The sequence below is a fragment of the Pimephales promelas genome, chromosome 12, assembly GCF_988280905.1.
Source record: "Pimephales promelas chromosome 12, fPimPro1.hap1.1, whole genome shotgun sequence".
In the NCBI taxonomy this organism is placed as follows: Eukaryota; Metazoa; Chordata; class Actinopteri; order Cypriniformes; family Leuciscidae; genus Pimephales; species Pimephales promelas.
This window is the reverse complement of record NC_142780.1, coordinates 24,696,968-24,716,072: the sequence shown is the minus strand read 5'-3', so window position 1 is coordinate 24,716,072 and position 19,105 is coordinate 24,696,968. Positions and strand designations below refer to the sequence as shown.

General features: G+C 39.3%; 2 protein-coding genes across 4 annotated transcripts; both read right to left on the bottom strand.

Moving 5' to 3' along the window:
- Positions 1–398: 398 nt before the first annotated feature.
- Positions 399–5,420, bottom strand: gprc6a (G protein-coupled receptor, class C, group 6, member A). The gene is made up of 6 exons (XM_039679529.2): positions 5,134–5,420; positions 4,348–4,645; positions 3,510–4,265; positions 3,222–3,419; positions 2,346–2,469; positions 399–2,023 (listed from the first exon to the last, which is right to left on the bottom strand). The coding sequence occupies exons 1-6, from the start codon at positions 5,337–5,339 to the stop codon at positions 1,008–1,010; spliced, it is 2,598 nt and encodes an 865-aa protein (XP_039535463.2). The 5' UTR covers positions 5,340–5,420; the 3' UTR covers positions 399–1,007.
- Positions 5,421–7,499: 2,079 nt separating this feature from the next.
- sphk2 (sphingosine kinase 2) lies at positions 7,500–18,958 on the bottom strand. Of its 3 annotated transcripts, XM_039679528.2 has the most exons (8): positions 18,058–18,958; positions 16,562–16,614; positions 14,052–15,580; positions 12,836–12,985; positions 12,613–12,707; positions 12,154–12,269; positions 10,270–12,001; positions 7,500–9,230 (listed from the first exon to the last, which is right to left on the bottom strand). In XM_039679528.2, exons 3-8 carry the CDS (start codon positions 14,503–14,505, stop codon positions 9,168–9,170), a joined length of 2,610 nt encoding a protein of 869 aa, XP_039535462.1. In that variant the 5' UTR covers positions 14,506–15,580; positions 16,562–16,614; positions 18,058–18,958; the 3' UTR covers positions 7,500–9,167. The 3 variants fall into 3 exon arrangements, with proteins under 3 accessions (XP_039535462.1, XP_039535461.1, XP_088973931.1); XM_039679527.2 differs by lacking the exon at positions 16,562–16,614; XM_089117805.1 differs by lacking the exon at positions 18,058–18,958 and having other exon boundaries at positions 16,562–16,632.
- Between the last annotated feature and the right edge of the window lie 147 nt (positions 18,959–19,105).

The window sequence follows — 19,105 nt, the reverse complement described above, 5'->3', positions numbered from 1 at the left end:
CTACTATGGTAGTCAATGGGGAATGAGATCTGTTTGATTAAAACATTCTTCCAAATATCTTCCTTTGTGTATAGCAGAACAAATAAACATAGAGGTTTGGAACAACATGAGGATGAGTAAATACTGACAGAATTTTCATTTTGGAGTGAACTAATCCTTTAACAAGAGGTAAAAACTATATAAATACTGTTCGTTTTCTCACACAAACGGCTCGTTTCGTGTCTTAGGCCATCAGTGTGCACTTACATTCACGAGTCATTAATTCATGTTTAATTTGGACTTCTCTGTGCATGCTCTTTGAGGTGGACACTTATATGACTGACAGACAGGAACGGTTTGACCTAAAAATGTCAAAATTTAAAATACTGTGGAAACAAAGACACTTATATCTTGAATGCCCTTGAGGTAAGCTAAAACATATACATACATACATCTTCTTCCGCTTCATCCGGGGCCGGGTCGCGGGGGCAGCAGTCTAAGCAGAGATTCCCAGACTTCCCTCTCCCTAGACACTTCCTCTAGCTCTTCTGGTGGGACACCGAGGTGTTCCCAGGCCAGCCGGGAGACATAGTCTTTCCAGCGTGTCCTAGGTCTTCCCAGGGGCCTCCGCCCAGTGGGACGTGCCCGGAACACCTCCCCAGGGAGGCGTCCAGGAGGCATCCCCAACAGATGCCCGAGCCACCTCAGCTGACCCCTCTCGATGTGGAGGAGCAGCGGCTCTACTCTGAGCTCCTCCCGAGTGACCGAGCTTCTCACCCTATCTCTAAGGGATCGCCCAGCCACCCTGCGGAGAAAGCTCATTTCGGCCGCCTGTATCCGGGATCTTGTCCTTTCGGTCATGACCCAAAGCTCATGACCATTAAAAAATGTATTTCAAAGTGAACTATCCCTTTAAGTTAAATGAAGACAACATGTCATTAAAATGGTTCCTTTGACTTTGAATTCTTGCATCCAATTATTCTTAAAACTATATTAAGGTGTGGTATCTATTTACCTAATCTAATTGGTTATGAAACTTGTTCCTCCTCAGGCACAAGTGACGGATTAGATATGACGTAGACTGAATTCTCTGTTTTACTCGGTGGCTCATTTCCATCTAAACCCCTGAGGTTCTCAGCACTCTTCCTAGCGTATTCATATACATTCTTCATGAATGCGTCTTTGGTGTTGTGCTCCTTTTTGTAAAGAATTATGTAACATTTATGCAGAAAGTGGCAGCTCAGGATTCCGTAGTTTGAAATAAGAATAACAACCACCTCCACAGCAGGTAAATATTTGCCACTGGTGGTGACATGCACTGGGATGAAGATGACCCAGGCCATGAGGTAGATGAGCATACCGAATGTGATGAACTTGGCCTCATTATACTTCTGCGGAAGTTTTCTGCCTTTAAAAGCAAACGTGAAACATATAAGTGCCAACAAAGCTATGTATCCCAGCATTAACCCAAACATCAAATTTGAACCTTCTTGGCATTCCACTAGAATGACTTTGGGCTGCACTGCGATGTGTTTAAAAGGCGTATACAAGGTCAGCCAAACAGCGCAAATGATGATCTGCAGCCCCGTGCAGATGCAGATGATCACATACGGCTTGTAAAGCCTGTCTAGTAGCTCCTTCACCTCTAGGTTCATCTGGAATGCGAGAAGAATCTTCAAGGACTTGACCAGGATGCATGAGACACACAGCGTAAAGCTCAGACCAAAGATGACCTGCCTCACCCTACACGTCTCATCCCTCGGTTCACCCACAAAGAAAATGACACTGACAAAACTTCCCAGCAGCGAAAAAAGGATCAGTTGACAAAGGGGTCCGCCTGCAGCCTTTACCACCGGAGAGTGCCTTTGCCAGAAGAACAGTGCAGACATCAAGAAGAGGAGGAGGACACCGAAGGCAGCCAGCGTCAACAGAACGATAGCGAACCCACTATTCCACTCAAAGTACTCATAAGCCTTGAGATGACATTGTGAACTATTATAGATTGACATACTATTGGGGTCACACTGGGAACATGCATCTGCATCTGAAAGACAATTTAAAAACATTTTTGACTGTTGGGATTAACCAGAAAATGAAGATCAGAGATTTTCATGCTGTCAAATTAGCTACATGTTTCGTGCAAACAAGGTCCATTGTTCATTGTCAATGGCGTAGAGATGTGTGACGCATTGCTCACACAAAAGTCATTTTCAAATCAAGTTTGCATGGCCATCCTGAACATGAGTGAAATCTGTGTGTGGAATTGTTTGCCCTCACATTCATTCTGATTGAAATGTAATGAGTTTTACATTGAAATTTCACCCAGCAAAAGTGAATGTGAAGGAACCTGATACCAAGGGACTTACCTGTTTGGTTGGAATATTGGTTTTCCGCGCAGGCGAGACACTCATAACAGCAAGTGTGCTGACCCTCTGCTGTTTTTTTATACTCCCCTGGCCGACAGCTCTCTGAACACTTAGATGTAACGTTCTGAGAAAAGACAAGTGAAAGACTGCATTAGAGAATGCTTTATAGAAAATACTATTCTGGCCATTTAACACAAAACCGGTTTAAAAACACAGTAGTGATGAATAAAAAAAATCTCCAGGCTAATTCACCTTTCCATTGAGAGGACAATGTGTGAAAAGTAAAAAAAAAAAAAAAGCAGAACACGTTCTAAATGGTATAACGGTTCCATTGTATTCCGGTACTACAGAGCCTCTAAACAGGCGTGTGTGATGGAGAAAAAATTTGATTTCGATTTTTTAAAAATTCTGTATTTCAATGCTTTTGCATTTTCATAGTTTTACGTTCACCTGGGAAAGTCAGCATTCGCCTGAAACACTTTTATTTTCCAGGAAACTTTTCGTTTCCTTGCAAAACATTCAGACTCCTCAAGAAACTTTGCACTCCCTCACAAAATACTCAAAACTTTTGCAAGCGAACACAAAGTTTCACTGAATAAACACAAATAATGTCCAAGAAAGCACACAAGCATTGAAATACAGGTTTTATTCCATCACCACGTCTCTTTAGATTCTTCATGCAGCGTAGTGAGACCAAAGCCTCTTGAAGGCAAGCCTGCAACTGGGTTTTTTTAATGGATGTCAAAAGAAGGAGAGGCGAATAGACACACATTTCTTTAGTGGTTTGTACTGTTATTTGGAGTATTTTGGAATGTTCTGCTATCGAAAAATTGCAGGAATCAGGAAGCTTTATATAGATTTTTTAAGACAAATTACCTCAAAATCACTTAGATTCTTGGTTGTGATTGTAAAATTGCCGTAGGATGGATTGTATTCTGCTATTTTTCCATATCCTTCAGATTCGTGTTCATCCCATAGGAGGATATCGTACCCCAAATTAATGTCGCCATTCTCATCAAAATTGTACATTACTCCTCCTTCCTCAAAAGTGACATTCGACAACTGTCTATGGAGCTGAAACACAAACATACAAGGATTTTTTAGGATGTTATTTGTGACAAGCTTGAATTTGGCAGCAAGTGTTTTTTTTAGTGTGATAAATACCTCCCAGGGCTGGAAAGCTGTTGGGGTTTTGCATTGCCTTATTAGGCAAAGTTCAGCCACAGCATTAGCAATAGCACTGACTGCCATCTGAATGTTGAAGACCAAGCCCGAATACATGATCAGTTCCTGTACTGCATTTGTAACATTTCCTATATAAGGTTGCTTTAAAAATTCCTCCAGGAATGAATTGTTCATCTCATCTTCACTTTTAAACTGTAGATCCTTAAGGTACTGCTGAAAGGGTGTAACATTTCCACTCTTGAAGGTGAAGCCCAGTACTGTTCCAATATCTGAGAGTTTAACATCTTTTAGAATATCTTTAGCAGTTGACCAGTTATCGCTGGCCACCCATACCTTATTACTTGCAACATTCTTGCTTTGTAGACCCTTAAAAAGCAACTTCATTTGAGATGATTTAGCAAATGAGACCACCACATTAACCTTCGTATTTTTTTCAATGATGTCCACGGTCTTGTTGATGTGGGCGTTTAATTTTTGTTGGTTTGCTAGGGAGTCCGGTAGGATCACCTTAAAGGCCACACAAATTCCTGCGGTTTCGGTGTGCTTAACAAAACTTTCCATGGCAGAACGCCCATAGTCTCCATCTGTAATGATAATGCCAACCCAGGTCCATTTATTGTCCTTCAGAAGTTTTACCATGGCATGGGTTTGGTACTCATCAGTGGGGACGGTCCTCATGAAAGCTGGGAAACGACTTTTGTCACTTAGAATCGTAGCTGTAGATCCGTAACTAATCTGCAGAACAGATAAACAGACAACAGTATATTACCCCATCCTAATTTTGAGCTCTATGAGGGGAGAACTTGAAAAGGCTTACCTGTGGAATCAGCAGAAGGTTGAGTTCTCTGGCAATTGCGATGGAGATTTCTGAAGAACTGGTCCCAATTAACGCTGTCATAGGCCGGACAGGTTGAGAAGAGTTTGTTGGTGAATCACAGTCTGAGAGAGGCCGTGTGAGATCTTGGATGGCCCAAAGTGCAGTTGTGACATCAAAACATGTGTCATAGATGCGGTATCCAAGAGTAATGTTCAAACTCCTCAACATGGGGGATCTGTTTGCCATTTCCACAGCATGAATCATAGCTAGAGCCTGATTTAGACCTTTTGTATAGAATCTAGAGAGATTGTGACAAGATTCTTCAGATTAAAACTGATACTCTACAGAAGACTTTAGAATGTACATAATGATGATTATTCGCCATCTAATATATTTTTAAGGGGAAAGCACCAAATCAGCATATTAGACTGGTTTCTGAAGGATCATGTGACACTGAAGACTGGAGTGATGGTTGCTGAAAATTCAGCTTCGCCATCACAGGAATAAATTAGATTAGATATTTTATAGATTTTAAAATATATAAAAATAGAAAAGTTATTTTAAATTGTAATAATATTTCACAATATTACTGTCTTTCAAAAATATTTATATTTCTACAAATATTTTACTGCAAAGTCCATAAATCCTTATTCAAAAACAGACAAAAAAACAAAAAAAAAACATTTACTGTCCACAATATATATTTACAGACTTAGCAAATGACAAAAATGATCGGTTCAGTCCAGTCTGCTTTTTTTCTGACCTTCATAAACAATGAACACTCACGTGCTGCAGGTGGGACGCTGAGGAGCAGAGAAGCTGTTTGAGCTTGAGAGGTTCACTGCCGTCACTGCCTCATGGATGGGGAAAAGACCCCCAATGATGATGTCTCCAGGGGCTGTTGTCCCATGGAATTGTGTCAGAGAGGCGTCTGTGACCTCCAATTGCACAGACAACACGAGTAAGAGGAGTGTCAAATCCAAACGAGCCATCACTGCTGTAGGCTGTTCAGCCGGGCGAATGACAGGTGTGCTTTCATATATCTTTGTTTATAGACATACAGCTTCATGCTTAGCTTAAAAAAACCATGCAGACCTCCCACATGTTTCTCAAGTCCCTCCCCCAACTCAACCTCTGTTAAAAAAAGCAGGTTTCTTCCTGTAAATCAGGTGAAACAAAAAAAAAACGTGATAAACATCTTAACAAAACAACAAAAGGCTGCAAGTTGTTTCTTAATACACACGTGTATAGGAGAGAACAATAATTCAAAGGGTTATTATAGTTGTAGGCCTATTATTGTCATTTGAAATAAAACGTTAACTAAAATACAATGGAAAAAAAATCTTATTTTCATTTACTTTAACTAAATTATATACACATAAAATAAACACATGAAAAAGAGACAAATACATTGCACCAAACTACTAACACTTAAATCGAAAAATAAAAACTAATTTAAAATATTAAACAAAAACTGTAGGCACTCTCAATGATACCAAAATAACACTTTATATTGTATATTGTATAATCTTTATATTGTACTTAGATATAAATTATTCTGAGCATCTTAACATAACTTTAACTATAATATAAGTGGTGATGCTCACTTGTTTTTGTCTCTGGGGGGGGGGGAAATAATAAGTTAAAGGGTGGGGAACTGCTAATACAGTGGTCAAAAGAAACCAAAGGAAAAGACAAAAGAACCACAAAAAAAAGTAAAAAAAAAATACTTTAATAATAAATATAAATTAATGAAATAAAAATGAAAAGAAATAAAATTAATGCAAATTAAAATTGTATATTAAACAACGACCTACAAAACCCAAGACAAAGCATGAGAAATGTTAAGTAGTGCATCAATATCATTAACACCATTCATCTTACTTTCAAGTGAAGTGAAAGTGGCTTGTTTACGCCACCTTGTGGTGAAAGCACTCAGATACTTCAGGAAATAATAAGTAGGCCTATCGCTGCCTGTATTTGCAGTAGGCTACTTAACATTGATCTAGGAAACGTGGTAGTATCAAAAAATACTGTTTCTGTATTCAGGTAACTGTAATAAGTAGGACAATGTACAGAGCACCACAGAAGTGCTCGTACCCACAGTAGAAAATGCTTTATTTTTATGTCAATAACAGGGTTTCCCACCATTTGAAGGTGCAGCGTGTGATTTTAGCAGCAACTAGCGGTTCGGTTGTGAGTTTACACTTTTTTACAGTCTATGGTTTGCACAAAGGGGCTGAGCCCACTCCTCACCCATCGGTGAGCACAAGCCATCGGGAGAAGCATGGCTAACATGGCCATGCTCGACCACCATCTGTGGCTCACATGGACATCAAGGACGCGGATAGAATGGCGTTCCTCGATGCCCGTCTCCATTTCCGACCTCTTCGGCCCGGTGGGGGCGAATATCAAAAAGCCATGATATTTCAGTTTTGACAATATGGGAACTTTAAATGTGCTCTCTCAATGGAGAGTAGGCTAAGCAACAGGGAAGTGGCTAAATTAACCAGTAGGCGGCCTCCAACTGCACATGAGCATGGTGTAGGCCACAGTTGAGCCACTCATGATGAAAAAAAGCACCAAAACAATGTATCGCTTCTAGGGGAAAAGGAGACGAGGCAAGTGGAGGTGGGGAGGGCAATGCTCACTTGTAATCTACAGGAACAAAAACAAGATTGTGGCTGAACCGTGTAGTCTAATGTGGAGATTAGTAGACTGAAGAGAAAGATGAAGAGCTGAAAGAAAGAGGAAAAGAGTCAAAGACGACGCCTTCCTTGTTGACCAACTCGTGCAATCCTGATAACCAGCAGGAGACAGAGAGAAGTGAAACACTGAGCTATCAGCCCACTGGTGCCTGATTAATCTTGTCTGAGAGGAACTTGCATTGTTTTCCACGTCAGAATCAGTTTTGTATTAATTACAAAAGTGATTGTGCAAAATTGTCACACGTTTGTCATAGTGCAAGCTCCTTTTTGTTCTCCTCTACCCTTAAAAAAACCTACTAAAAACATCCCTAAACGACATTTGTTGAAATAAACCAGAAGAAAACATGTATCCTCAGTGTTCATAGAGATACCTCTATAGAAAGCAAGAGCTAAAAAACATGCGAGGTTTCATAGTTAAATTTTATCTGAAACTAAACCAGGAACTGTAAAGAATATGTATGTTTAATATAATATTCTTTTAATAATAATTACAATCTTAATACAAGCATTGTAGAATGAGGAGACATCTTAAACTGCCATTTTCAAGGTGGACAGCAGCTAGATACCAAATTTATTAGATCACTCTAAAGCATGGCACAACAAAATGAAGGAAATATAGGGAATGAATAACAAAAACAAATAACTGGCCATCTGATTGCAGCTGAAAATCATTTTGAGTGCCCAGACTCAAACAAAACAACTAGATTTACACATCAGCCGATGCTTAAGAGCTGAGGACAGCCGTGATCAACAGAAGCTGAAATTATTGCACAAGAAAGAACTAAACAGCCATTCGGAAATACCAGTCGAGTCATTGGAGTTAAATATTATGTACTAATCATTTCAAATTCAGAAATGAGAGCAAAAAGATGTTGCAATTGTCAAACTGTGGTCCTTTGTAAAATGAGAAGGATAAAATAAATGCAAATAGGGCAGTTCTCCAATAAATATTTAGGTAAAATTCAAAAGCACTAGAAAGGCTCCTTTGCGATCACAATCAGCTCCACAGCTGGACTTTCAACAGTTCCTCTTGCTCTAATGACTTAGTGTTAAATTTTTTTTTGAGAGAAATAGACTAAAATGTTATCAAGTTAATGATCACTAAGAATCTTTCAGGAAAAGGATTTAAAGATGCATTGGCAGTTGACCCCTAACTCTCAGTTATTTCTTCATTTCTCTGACGAAAAGTGAGCAAACACTATGCATATTTGTCTTAACTCATAGAAGACATTATAGCATATTCTTCGATATTAATATTAACGTGGAACTGAAAGTTTTCCGAGCTTTCATTCTGTATTCGTAGCTAGTTATCAATTAACGTCATCACCATGATTGTTGCATGCTTTTTTTTTTTTTACACTGTCTAGCAATGCAATATATATCATAACAGTCCATGTTTAAAGGTTTCGTTAAATCCACACTGATTGTGTCCTGAATATACCAGCAAAAATGAATGCAAGAACTGAGAACATTTCTGATCAGTCTCATTAAACAACGATTTCCAGAGCTGGACGGAGACTTAGCTCAATGTAGAATGAACTAAATTGCTAAATGAGTTTTCAGATTAAGTGTGACACTAAACAATTATGTAAATTAAGGAGGGTTACACTTAAACTTTAGAGATGATAAGGCATTCCAGGGGTACCTATTATGCAAAATGGATAATGCCATATTTGAATGTGGGTCCGACAACCTATAAGACAGCTTTTGCTTTTAGTGTTTGTGTATTTTTTTCACTCTCTGAAATAAGGCAAGAGCACTATTGAGAATCTATGCACAAATGCGTACTAAAATGTATACACCATTTGGACACATTCGGTTCTGTCATTTCCTCTTATTTAGGCATTGCTGCATTCTCTCTCTGACTACAGTGAGGGTAATCCAAGTGTAATCCTACAGTCATGCAATAGGCCGCAAGTTTTCATCCCTTCGTTAAATTCAAAATCACTCCTTGCATATGCAGCTTGAATACGCAATCCCTTAGTTAATCCCAGTAAAAGCAGTGATTGCAACTGCCAGCTTTCAGTTTCTCTCTCCCCTAATATGCGGATGGCAAAATGTTATATAATCCAGAGCGTCACGTTAATCCGTGCCCGTTCAGATCCAAACAGGTCAGAATCTTGTAATCTTTATTCCAGAGTCTCCAACAATCAAACGGGCTATGGAGGGATGCACCTGGGACAAAAGAATGTGCAATCAAAAAAGTGAAAAAGTAAAGAAAAAAAAAATCAATCATTTTAAATGCTTTGAAAATGTAGGCATCACAACATTGTTATTGTTAAGTCTTTATAATATACTGATTATAAGATTTACTAGTGTTATTAATGTATCAGTCTTTAAAGGGTTTGTTCACCCAAAAATGAAAATTAAGTCATTAATTACTCACCCCCATGCTGTACCAACCCCGTAAGACCTTCGTTCGTCTTCGGAACACAAATGAAGATATTTTTGATTAAATTTGAGAGCTGTATAACTACCACATTGGCTCCTAAGGGACTGCCTCTTGACGGCCCAAAAAGTCAATGAAGAAAATGTTTAAATATCCCAAGTGACTACCGTGGCTCAACTATATGTTTATCAAGCGACGAGAATACTTTTTGTGCGGAAAAACAAACAAAAATAACGAGTTTATTCGACTATTTCTTTTCTTCCTTGTAGGCCAGAACGAGACTTCCTTAGATTTCCACGACGCATGCGCGAGAATTGCGATCTGCTTACACCAGCTTACACTACTTCAGATCGCAATTCTCGCGCATGCGTCGTGGAAATCTAAGGAAGTCTCGTTCTGGCCTACAAGGAAGAAAAGAAATAGTCGAATAAACTCGTTATTTTTGTTTGTTTTTTCGCACAAAAAGTATTCGCGACGCTTGATAAACATATAGTTGAGCCACGGTAGTCACTTGGGATATTTAAACATTTTCTTCATTGACTTTTTGGGCCGTCAAGAGGCAGTCCCTTAGGAGCCAATGTGGTAGTTATACAGCTCTCAAATTTAATCAAAAATATCTTCATTTGTGTTCCGAAGACGAACGAAGGTCTTACGGGGTTGTTACAGCATGGGGGTGAGTAATTAATGACTTAATTTTAATTTTTGGGTGAACCAACCCTTTAACATTGTTAATCAATGAAACATCAACTGCATCTTTAACGTCAGCTGATAACTAATGTGGTACATATATATTGTGAATATACTATACCCTATACTTCCACTTACCTGTGCCTGCAGTGGCCCATAGGGCACCAACTCTCCATCTACAGTGAGGGTTCCTCGTGGTGAAAGCGGTTGAAGGCGGAATGCCCGAGCAGAAACATGACTGACGTAGGGAGAGCTTAGAGACATATGAGCTCCTCTCTCCATTGCTAGAAACAGTCTAAGCAGCGTTGCCCGGGAGATACCAGCCCGCACAAATGTCAGATGGATCAACCCATCATCAAATCGAGCCTGAGGTGCAGCGAGAAGATCTGCTCCCAAGTGGGACTGATAGATGGCAAGCACTAAGACAAAATCGCCCTCAATAGTGACCCAATCACGTGTAGGGAGAGGCTGGTCCAGAGGAGGTAGCAAATCATCCTCTGGCAAGTTGATGGATGTCACGTGATGACGATTCTTCAAGGGTCCTGCGGGCTCTGCAAGGTCAAAGTTGAAGGAAGGTGCCGGTGAATGAAACGAAGGCGAAGGGGAAGACGAGCCGGGAGTGTTGGGATGCGGTGCGAGATAAGAAGAGTGGGGAGAGGCGCAAGATGGAGACGAAGGAGGGGTCGGCGAAAGGGACAGAGAAAGGGATGGAAATTTTGGAGGGAGAGAGTTTGAATGTGATTGGTGGAGAAGGGAGAGGGGCCGTGGTCGTGAGGGGTTCTGGTTTTGGTCCATAGTTTTAACTTTAAAAGCTTTGAAAGGAGACTGGCGGAATGGAGAGGAGGAGATGGTGAGGGCTCGCTCGCGAGACTTGTCCAGAGGAAAGGCCTCTCTCTGAAAGTAGGTGCCATTTATGTCTTCGTCTTCCTTCCCATAAGCTGCCACCTCCAAGTCTTGGTCAGTGTCTGCACCAATTGGCTGGCTGAAGAAGGCATTAATAATCTGACTAGAGGGAAGCGAGTTTTTACGTAATGCGTTTTGGATGTCAGGTGGCGTCGTCTGATAACTCTCGTCACACTCATTTACCTCATCTCTGTCATTCAAATCTCTTGCTTTCATCACTCCTTGTCCATCTATATCATCCCCAACTGATTTATTATCTTCTTTTCCATTCCCATTATTTCTGGCTATGTTGTCACATTCTTCCCTTTCGGTTGATTCAGAGCTGGTCTCTGACGTCTCTTCCATCTTTTCTTCTGCTTCCACCTCTCTCTCTCTGTCTTCTGCGAGACTGCTCGCTCTCACTACCCCAACCCCTCTTGCCCTCTCTCTCCTCCTCTCCCTCTCCCTCTCTCTCTCCTGTCTCTCCAGTTCTCGTTCCCGCTCTCTTTCTCCATCTCCTTTACGGAGACTTCTTTGTTCACTCAGGCCCATGTCAGAGCAGGTGCGGTGGATGGGCGTGCGACAAAATCCCTCCAATCCTTCAGTAATGCTGCGTGAAAGCGGCCTTCGGGGCAGCTGAGGCATGGCATCGTGGGATGGGTTGACAATACCGGGTGGCAAATAGGAAAGACGACCCTTATAGGACCGCAGAGAAGCCAATCTCACCAGTGTTCCCAGTGTAAACCGTGCTGAGCCCAGCCCTCTGTAGCGCTCACTCTCTATGTCAACATCAGACACAAAACCCCAGGCCACAGAAAGGAAAGAGAAAAGCCTCTTGGGTGCAGGTGGGTGCCCATTCTGATTGGATGTGGATGATGAAACACATGGGCTGGTTGTAACAGACACCAAGTCCATCGGTTTAACCCCACCCCGGCACAGCAGAAAACAACAGTTGAGGAGGAGAGGCTCCCGAAGGCACATGTCATATCTGAGAGACAAACAAGAAAAAAAATGATTCAATCACATTGAGATATTTTACATTTTTGGTCAAACAATTCCTTAAAAAAATAAGGGAGGCTCTCTGAAGAACTAGAGATTTTCACAACATGTGTCCCAGGTGAGCTCAAGTACATTTCGTACCCTGCGTAGTGGTTTATGGAACCAGAAAGTGCATTTCCAGAGCCACAAGGCAGAATTCCCACTGGAGTTTTTATTGCTTGTTCCCAATCTGGCCTTTCCATAAGACCATTTATCACCTGCAGAAACAGGGAAACAGATTAATTATTAATCTTATTTTTACATACAAAGCCTGTGGTAAATCAGCCAGCTACTACAAAAATCAAACTTGTGTCATTCAGATTGTTGTACACATCATCCCCAGCCCCTTTATTTAATTAATATTTTGGTAAATTTCATCATGTTTTCAGTTACCAATAGAGTATTCTTCTCAACCGTTTAATGTCTTTTACCATGTTTTAATGCATTACACACAATTCCACAGACTTTCCAGCAAAATTATTTCCTGCAAAAAGTCAGTGGACTCCATCTGGGATTTGTACAAAGTCAATATATAATGCATCAGAGCCACATGATATTCACCTCGTGCAACAGTCCGTCTCCAGATACAATGATTATTCCGTCCCATTCTTGTAGTGAGATCTCTCTGATTAGCTCACGTGCATGATTCTGACGCTCTGCACAACAAAACAAATACATGCATCACATCAGTTCAATGCAATAATTCAGATTCTGACAACAGTGGTATGAGCGCTTTTATTCTGAACCATTTTTAGTAAACAGCATGTGTGTGTGTTGTTCTTGCCTGTCTGTATGAGGTTGTAGCTGATGTTGGCTTCTCTTATCATTGGAAGTATGTGTGTTTGACACCATTGCATTGCCTGACCCCGGCCACTGAATGGGTTCACCAACAGTAACAGTCGACGGGGACGGGGCAACATGCTTTTGCAAAATTCTGCACAAACAAAAACAGGCAAGTGAGGATAAGAGCTTTATTCTAAGGCTTAATGCCAACACTAAGCCAGTCCTAAACCATCTGAAAGTACAAAGTAGACATGACGTTTTAGTGAATGTGGAAAAATAAGTAAACCTCAAGAACACATATCTGACCTTCATTTCAAAAATACTGATAAAAAGATAATTTAAACCATCCAATTGATAATGGATCATTTCAATTTATTTATTTATTTATTTTTTGCAGTATTTTTGACATTTTTCCCCAAAAAAACAGTATCACTTAGTTAAAAAAAAAATACAATGGAAGTCAATGCTACCGTCAACTGTCTGGTTATCGACAATCTTCAAAATATCTTCTTTTTGTGTTCAGCAGAAGAAAGAAATTCATACAGGTTTGGAAAAACTTAAGGGTGAGTAATTGACAATTTAAAATTTTGGGTTAACCATTCCTTTAATGGAGTGTACTTACATGTTTACACCACTAGACCTGCTAATCTGAATTTCTAACACAAATTACAAGCCATATTTTTTATCACATAAAAGGTATTTTAATGATTTAGTGAACAGCAAAAACTAGAACTGACAACTAACTACATAACAGCAGTTAAAAACGGACAGAGTGACAACACGCAGCATCTGTTTAAGTCAATAAAGCCTGGTGCATTGCTACCGAATGATCTGCACTACTGCACTAAGGCTGTATTTTCCATGCCACAGACCCACCCATTCTCTGACCGTCAATGACAGCATGTGGTACACATTATGAGTAAAAAAAACAAAGGAAAAAAGGGAAGGAACAGTTAAACTCTTACACAAATAAATGCAGACAGACATGATTCATTCTCACATAAATTTAGCTCAATATACAAGAAATCAGTGTCGTCCTATTGACAAGACATACTAATTAACAACATTAATGCAACAGCAATGACTCAGATGTCATAAAGAATTAACAGCATCCAGTATCCATTATTTTACTGTTATTTACATCTTCACATAACATAAGCACAATCACACATAACAACTGACAAAGCATCAGTGAATGATCAAACCCTGACACCCACCTGTAGTGGAGCTGACATCCATCCCCCTTAGCAGGCTCTGTATAGCAGCGTTCCATTTTTCTGCCTCGGCTCTGCTCTCTGCCAAGTACGCCCTCACCTGTCTATGTCTGGAGACGCCCTTCCGACGTTTACCCGGAGGGTACCAGTAAAGCACCAGCAAAGGAGGGGCCGGCAATCGTGGGCAGCTGCATCCGGTCAGCTCTGCCAGTGGCAGGAGTAGCCTGGACTGCTTCCCCGCACGTGGAGACAACCGCTGGACATGGACGTGAGTTGGTGTGAGGGTCAGGGCATAGTTGGTGGAGGCAGGGCTGGAAGGTAAAGATATGCCTCCAGGACTGTTGGGGCTGCTGTTGCTGTTACTTCCACTTCCCCCTCCGCTACTCCAACCGCTGAACTGTCCATGCAACAGGGCCTCTTCTGTCATGGACAGGCTTTCAGGGCCTGGGGAGCGCATTTTCAATGTCTGGCCTCAAAAGTATCTTTGGATACTTTACTTTACAGCTTGAGTGCCTCATGCACAGGTCTTTCTGTGTTGTAGTGAGATGACTTTCTGGACGGATGCACTAGACGTCTTGAGATATTTTCAAATGTGTCAGCTTTTTTAAGCCCAATCCATGGGCTTTTGGCATAAACTTAATGTTACACAATTGTTTCAAAGTGCTTCAACAGGCGTCTCTTCAAAACAAAAAGAAACTTCAGCAGGATTTTCTATCCCTGATAGTGTTAAATCTTTCCCATCAGTGCATTTTGTGCATAAATCCTATAACTATTGTCTGATCAAAACATAATACACAAAAGAGATTTCCAGTTTAGTATCTCAACAAAAAACAAAGATGCACAAATAAGCCAGATTATTTGCTTTCTCAAATGTGTCTGATTTCACTGGCAAAATGAGAAAATGCATATGTCTTTTGTCAAGATTAAACGGATCTGTGTGCGTCTTCATAAATAATAATTAATCGACATTTCTTAAGTTACGAACAAGATACTTCCTTACAAGTTGTTTAAATAAAATTGGAAGCACAATTTCAATTAACAATGCATTGTTTTAAGGTCATAGAACTTACAGATGACTAAAAATAAGCACGCACTAAGGTTATAATAACCCTATAAATGCTACGAAAATGTTCATTGACAAACAAGGACAAAGAGCAGAGGTAATGGCCCGGCCGAGGATAGTGTTTGACAAGAACCAAATGAAACCTTATCTAGGTGAACAACAAAAAATACAGTTCCTATCCAAAAACAACAAGGTTGAGGAAGCGATACAGATGACTGGTCAAAACTACTGGTTTTGGTCTAAAACAGCATCAGAGATTGTAGTAGTGCTGGGATTTCATGTATTCTAGTTCACCCAATAAATAAATTCCAGAAAATTCAGGATTTGATATCAATGAAAGCTGAATTCAATCCTTGCAGGACAGTCCTCAAAAAGGGAAATAAATAAAACCCAGAATACAGAAAGAGGTGGAGTGCTGGAACAGGGTCTCAAGTCATAGTTATCCTCTTTATCCACTGTTATAGGTGCCCTGTTATATAGAGAAGGTTTGGAGAAAGAAAAAAGAAAGAGAGAGAGATTACCTTTCGAAGATTAAATGCAATATTCTACATCTTACAAAGCAATATAGCTCAGGTAATATATTATTCTGAATAGAAGTTTAGGACCTTCTGTTACACAAGATACTACCAAAAGTTCAAAGGTTTGACTTGGTCAGATACAATATTTTTGATTATATCATTACAATTTTACAATAACCGTTTTCTATTCTAATATATTTTAAAATGCATTGTTCCTGTGAGGGCAAAGCTGAATTTTCAGCAGCCATTACTCCACATGATCCACCAGAAATAATTCTAATATGTTGAGCTGGTGCTCAAGAAACCTCTTATTATGATCACAGTTGAAAACATTTGAGCTACTTAATATTTTTGTGGAAATCCCAATACATTTCCCCCCTGAATTCTTCAATGAAAAGAAAGTTAAAAATAAAAGCATTTAGTTTAAATAGAAATATTTTACTATAACTTTTATCATTTTAAAAAGTCCTTGCTAAGTAAAGTATTCATTTCTTTTTTTATGAAAAAATTAAAACACACACATTTACTGACCCCCAATTTTTAAATGTATTAGAACTCAAGATCATCTTTGCCCTTCTAATGGAATGCGTTGTTAAATTGACCCTTGTCCTGCACCTAATCTTACCAGACTTAAGTAATCAGATAACTCATAACTACAATATCTTCAAAGGTCTGACATCAGCAAAAAGGAACATGCTGAACAATATAATTAGCTATGTTTCTCAACAGGAAGAGTGTGGCAACCGTTAGTACGGAGAAATGTGAACAGATGGATTTACAGTCTAAATACAAAGTTTATCATTTAAAATATCTTGGTGCCTGGCAGCCTGCGGTTTGCCACTGTTAGGTAACAAATATGCAGAGTTGTGTCATTTTGACCCAAACAGAGAGAGAGAGAGAGAAAAAAAACAGTCTGGGGTAGAATTACACACCTGTCTGGCATTAATCTTGGATGACACCACATATGTAAATTCCGCGATAGTGTCTGAAACGCAACACCAGGAAGGTGGATGAGTTGAAATCTAATCGCAATTTCAACTCAATGGAGAACAGGAATGTCTGAAATGCGAACTGACGACATATTCAACAGATTAAGATCTCATAGTACATGTTTATGGTGGACAGGAAACGGCTGCAGTTGAGCGGCCAAATATATAGACTAGTCTATAAACATCTGGGTCGAGGCGGACGGCTGTGTAGGATGTTTTAGCTGTAGTTCAACTTCTGCAGACATTGTTTTGGAAGTCAGCAAGTAAGGCTCAATGCAGAAATATGTGATTCTTATCACAGCAATCACACACTTTAATTTTCTTCTGGTCCTGCTTGTTAAGACTCATGTGAAATCAATGCCTGGCAGATTTCCAGAACTGTTAAAAAAAAAGAAAAAAGAAAAAAAGAACAACCACCCTGTGATGTCCACTTCACCCCCTTGTGTCCTTGCAAAGTTGGGGCGAGACACTATCAAGAAAGCAAGACCAAAAGTGCATTCCTCTCTAAAGCTTCACCTTTTTAGAGCCAAAAGAGTACTGACTGTCTGGGCTTCACACACATGATTGCACACTTTGTCAATTTTATCAACAAGACTTTTTACTGCATCAATGATATGATAATATTATTCAATCAGATCCACTAAAGCAATTTCGAATCCTTTGAAATATAATTAATCAGCTCTGACCTCACAGATCATAAAATTATAATAATAAAAAAAAACTGATGACCTTTACACAGTGTAGGTAATTCTTTAGGCGATCAGTTCTAGGGCCAAATTCACAGGCCAAAAAAAAAAATGCTTAGCCATCCAACTGAGCAAAGGTAAAAAATTACAAAGCTCAGTTTGTCACATTACAAATATAATAACAACCTGAAAACAAAGTATCTCTTGAATGAGAGTGAGACAGGTGGACAGTCAGCTCAGCTGTCACAGTCACACATTCAATTAAAACTGTTGCAAGGGGGATTTTAACATACGGGTGAAATTCTATTAACATTAGTGATTTACATACAAAAGATCAAAGAAACTAATAGCAAGGAAATTAATAAGTACAACTGCAGTTTCTAAGCAACTTAGAGCCAAACTCCCATATCAACACCGTTAATAGCTAATGACAGGCCAACACAGGGAACTATATCATGATATGGGTATGAGTGGACTTGTTTGTCCTTAACGGAAGCTGTTATAACCGTAAAGCTGGTAAAGACAAAACACTGTTTTATCGATGAGAATAATGAACTCAGAAAACATGTTGTTATTGTCATTTTAAATAGCCAAGCCGACGCGGACCTCAGAGACATTAACCTGAAAAACGGATCCGTTTCTGTTTGAATTCTACATTAAATGAGACGTCCTAGAAACTTTTACGTGTCTTACGGGGTATAATGACTTTAATAATAGTAATAAACGTCAAAGCGAAAGTAATACTGGACTTACCTGTTTTTTTCTGTTCCCCCTACATGGCGAGTTCTCCAGCTTTCCTGAGCTGTAGGGGAGGCACAAGCGTTTTCAGGAAGTCTATCGACGCGGGTGGGCGGAGAAAAGCGGATGATTGACGTGATCAACGTACAATCATGAAATACAATCCGTCTGGCCAGCCCATGGCGATTAAACACTCTTTTGCTCGTACTATATTTAGTGCTGAAAAGCGTTTTTTGCTACATACATTGTTTCTATTTTAACTGTTGATGAGAGAGATATTTTTAATAAATTGTATTGTTAATATACAGATACTTACAGGTAATTTATCTGGACATCCACATCTACACTCACGTTGTGCACATTTAAACTTAAATCATAGTTATAAAGAAGAAAATACAAAATAAAGATAAATGTGCAGACATTTTAGATGTAAAACCAAAATAAGCGAGGGATTGGTTCAAGGTTTCACAAAGAGAACGTTATGCAAGTATCTGCATGGGTAATGAGATCTGTTTTAACTATAAATATTCCAAATTATGTTATTAAATAGATCCAGTGAGAAATGGTGGAGGAGGTAGAAATAACATATTCTAATTTTAGAATTACAATTATTTCTAACAAACAAGTGGTGTATAAAAGTATAATGCATAGTAGCAGCAGTATAGTTATAAAACATATCCCATAGGACTAGGGCACATAACTATACTACATAATTTACATAACTAACGTTATATATCGATGTAATCAAATAGAATTTCCATCATTATTACACCATCAGCTGACTTAAATTTACATTCATTTAACAGTTATATAAAAAATAGATTTTTCCAGTTATTTAATTTTCCTATTCAAACTGGCCCGATTGTTACAAATGAAAAAAATGGAAATAAAAATGTGTTAAGAATACGCATATACTGTAAGGCAGACGATATGACAACGATTGTGAAGATAAAGGCCTTTTTTCCGTAAATATAACCTTTGACCTAATATTTCATCCAATTGGATCATCGATCCAGCGGAAATGGTCACAATTCGAGAAATGATTGACAGTCATTTTTAACGA

What these genes read in the sequence shown, in the direction of transcription:
- gprc6a (XM_039679529.2), bottom strand. Translation starts at nt 5,339, where the DNA reads ATGGCTCGTTTGGATTTGACACTCCTCTTACTCGTGTTGTCTGTGCAA. An exon ending in CAGCGTCCCACCTGCAGCAC is followed by an intron (nt 4,646 to 5,133) that starts GTGAGTGTTCAT and finishes CAATCTCTCTAG; the next exon opens with ATTCTATACAAAAGGTCTAA. An exon ending in ACCTTCTGCTGATTCCACAG is followed by an intron (nt 4,266 to 4,347) that starts GTAAGCCTTTTC and finishes TCTGTTCTGCAG; the next exon opens with ATTAGTTACGGATCTACAGC.
- sphk2 (XM_039679528.2), bottom strand. Translation starts at nt 14,505, where the DNA reads ATGCGCTCCCCAGGCCCTGAAAGCCTGTCCATGACAGAAGAGGCCCTG. An exon ending in TCCATAAACCACTACGCAGG is followed by an intron (nt 12,002 to 12,153) that starts GTACGAAATGTA and finishes TTTGTCTCTCAG; the next exon opens with ATATGACATGTGCCTTCGGG. An exon ending in ATGGGCCACTGCAGGCACAG is followed by an intron (nt 9,231 to 10,269) that starts GTAAGTGGAAGT and finishes CTTTTGTCCCAG; the next exon opens with GTGCATCCCTCCATAGCCCG.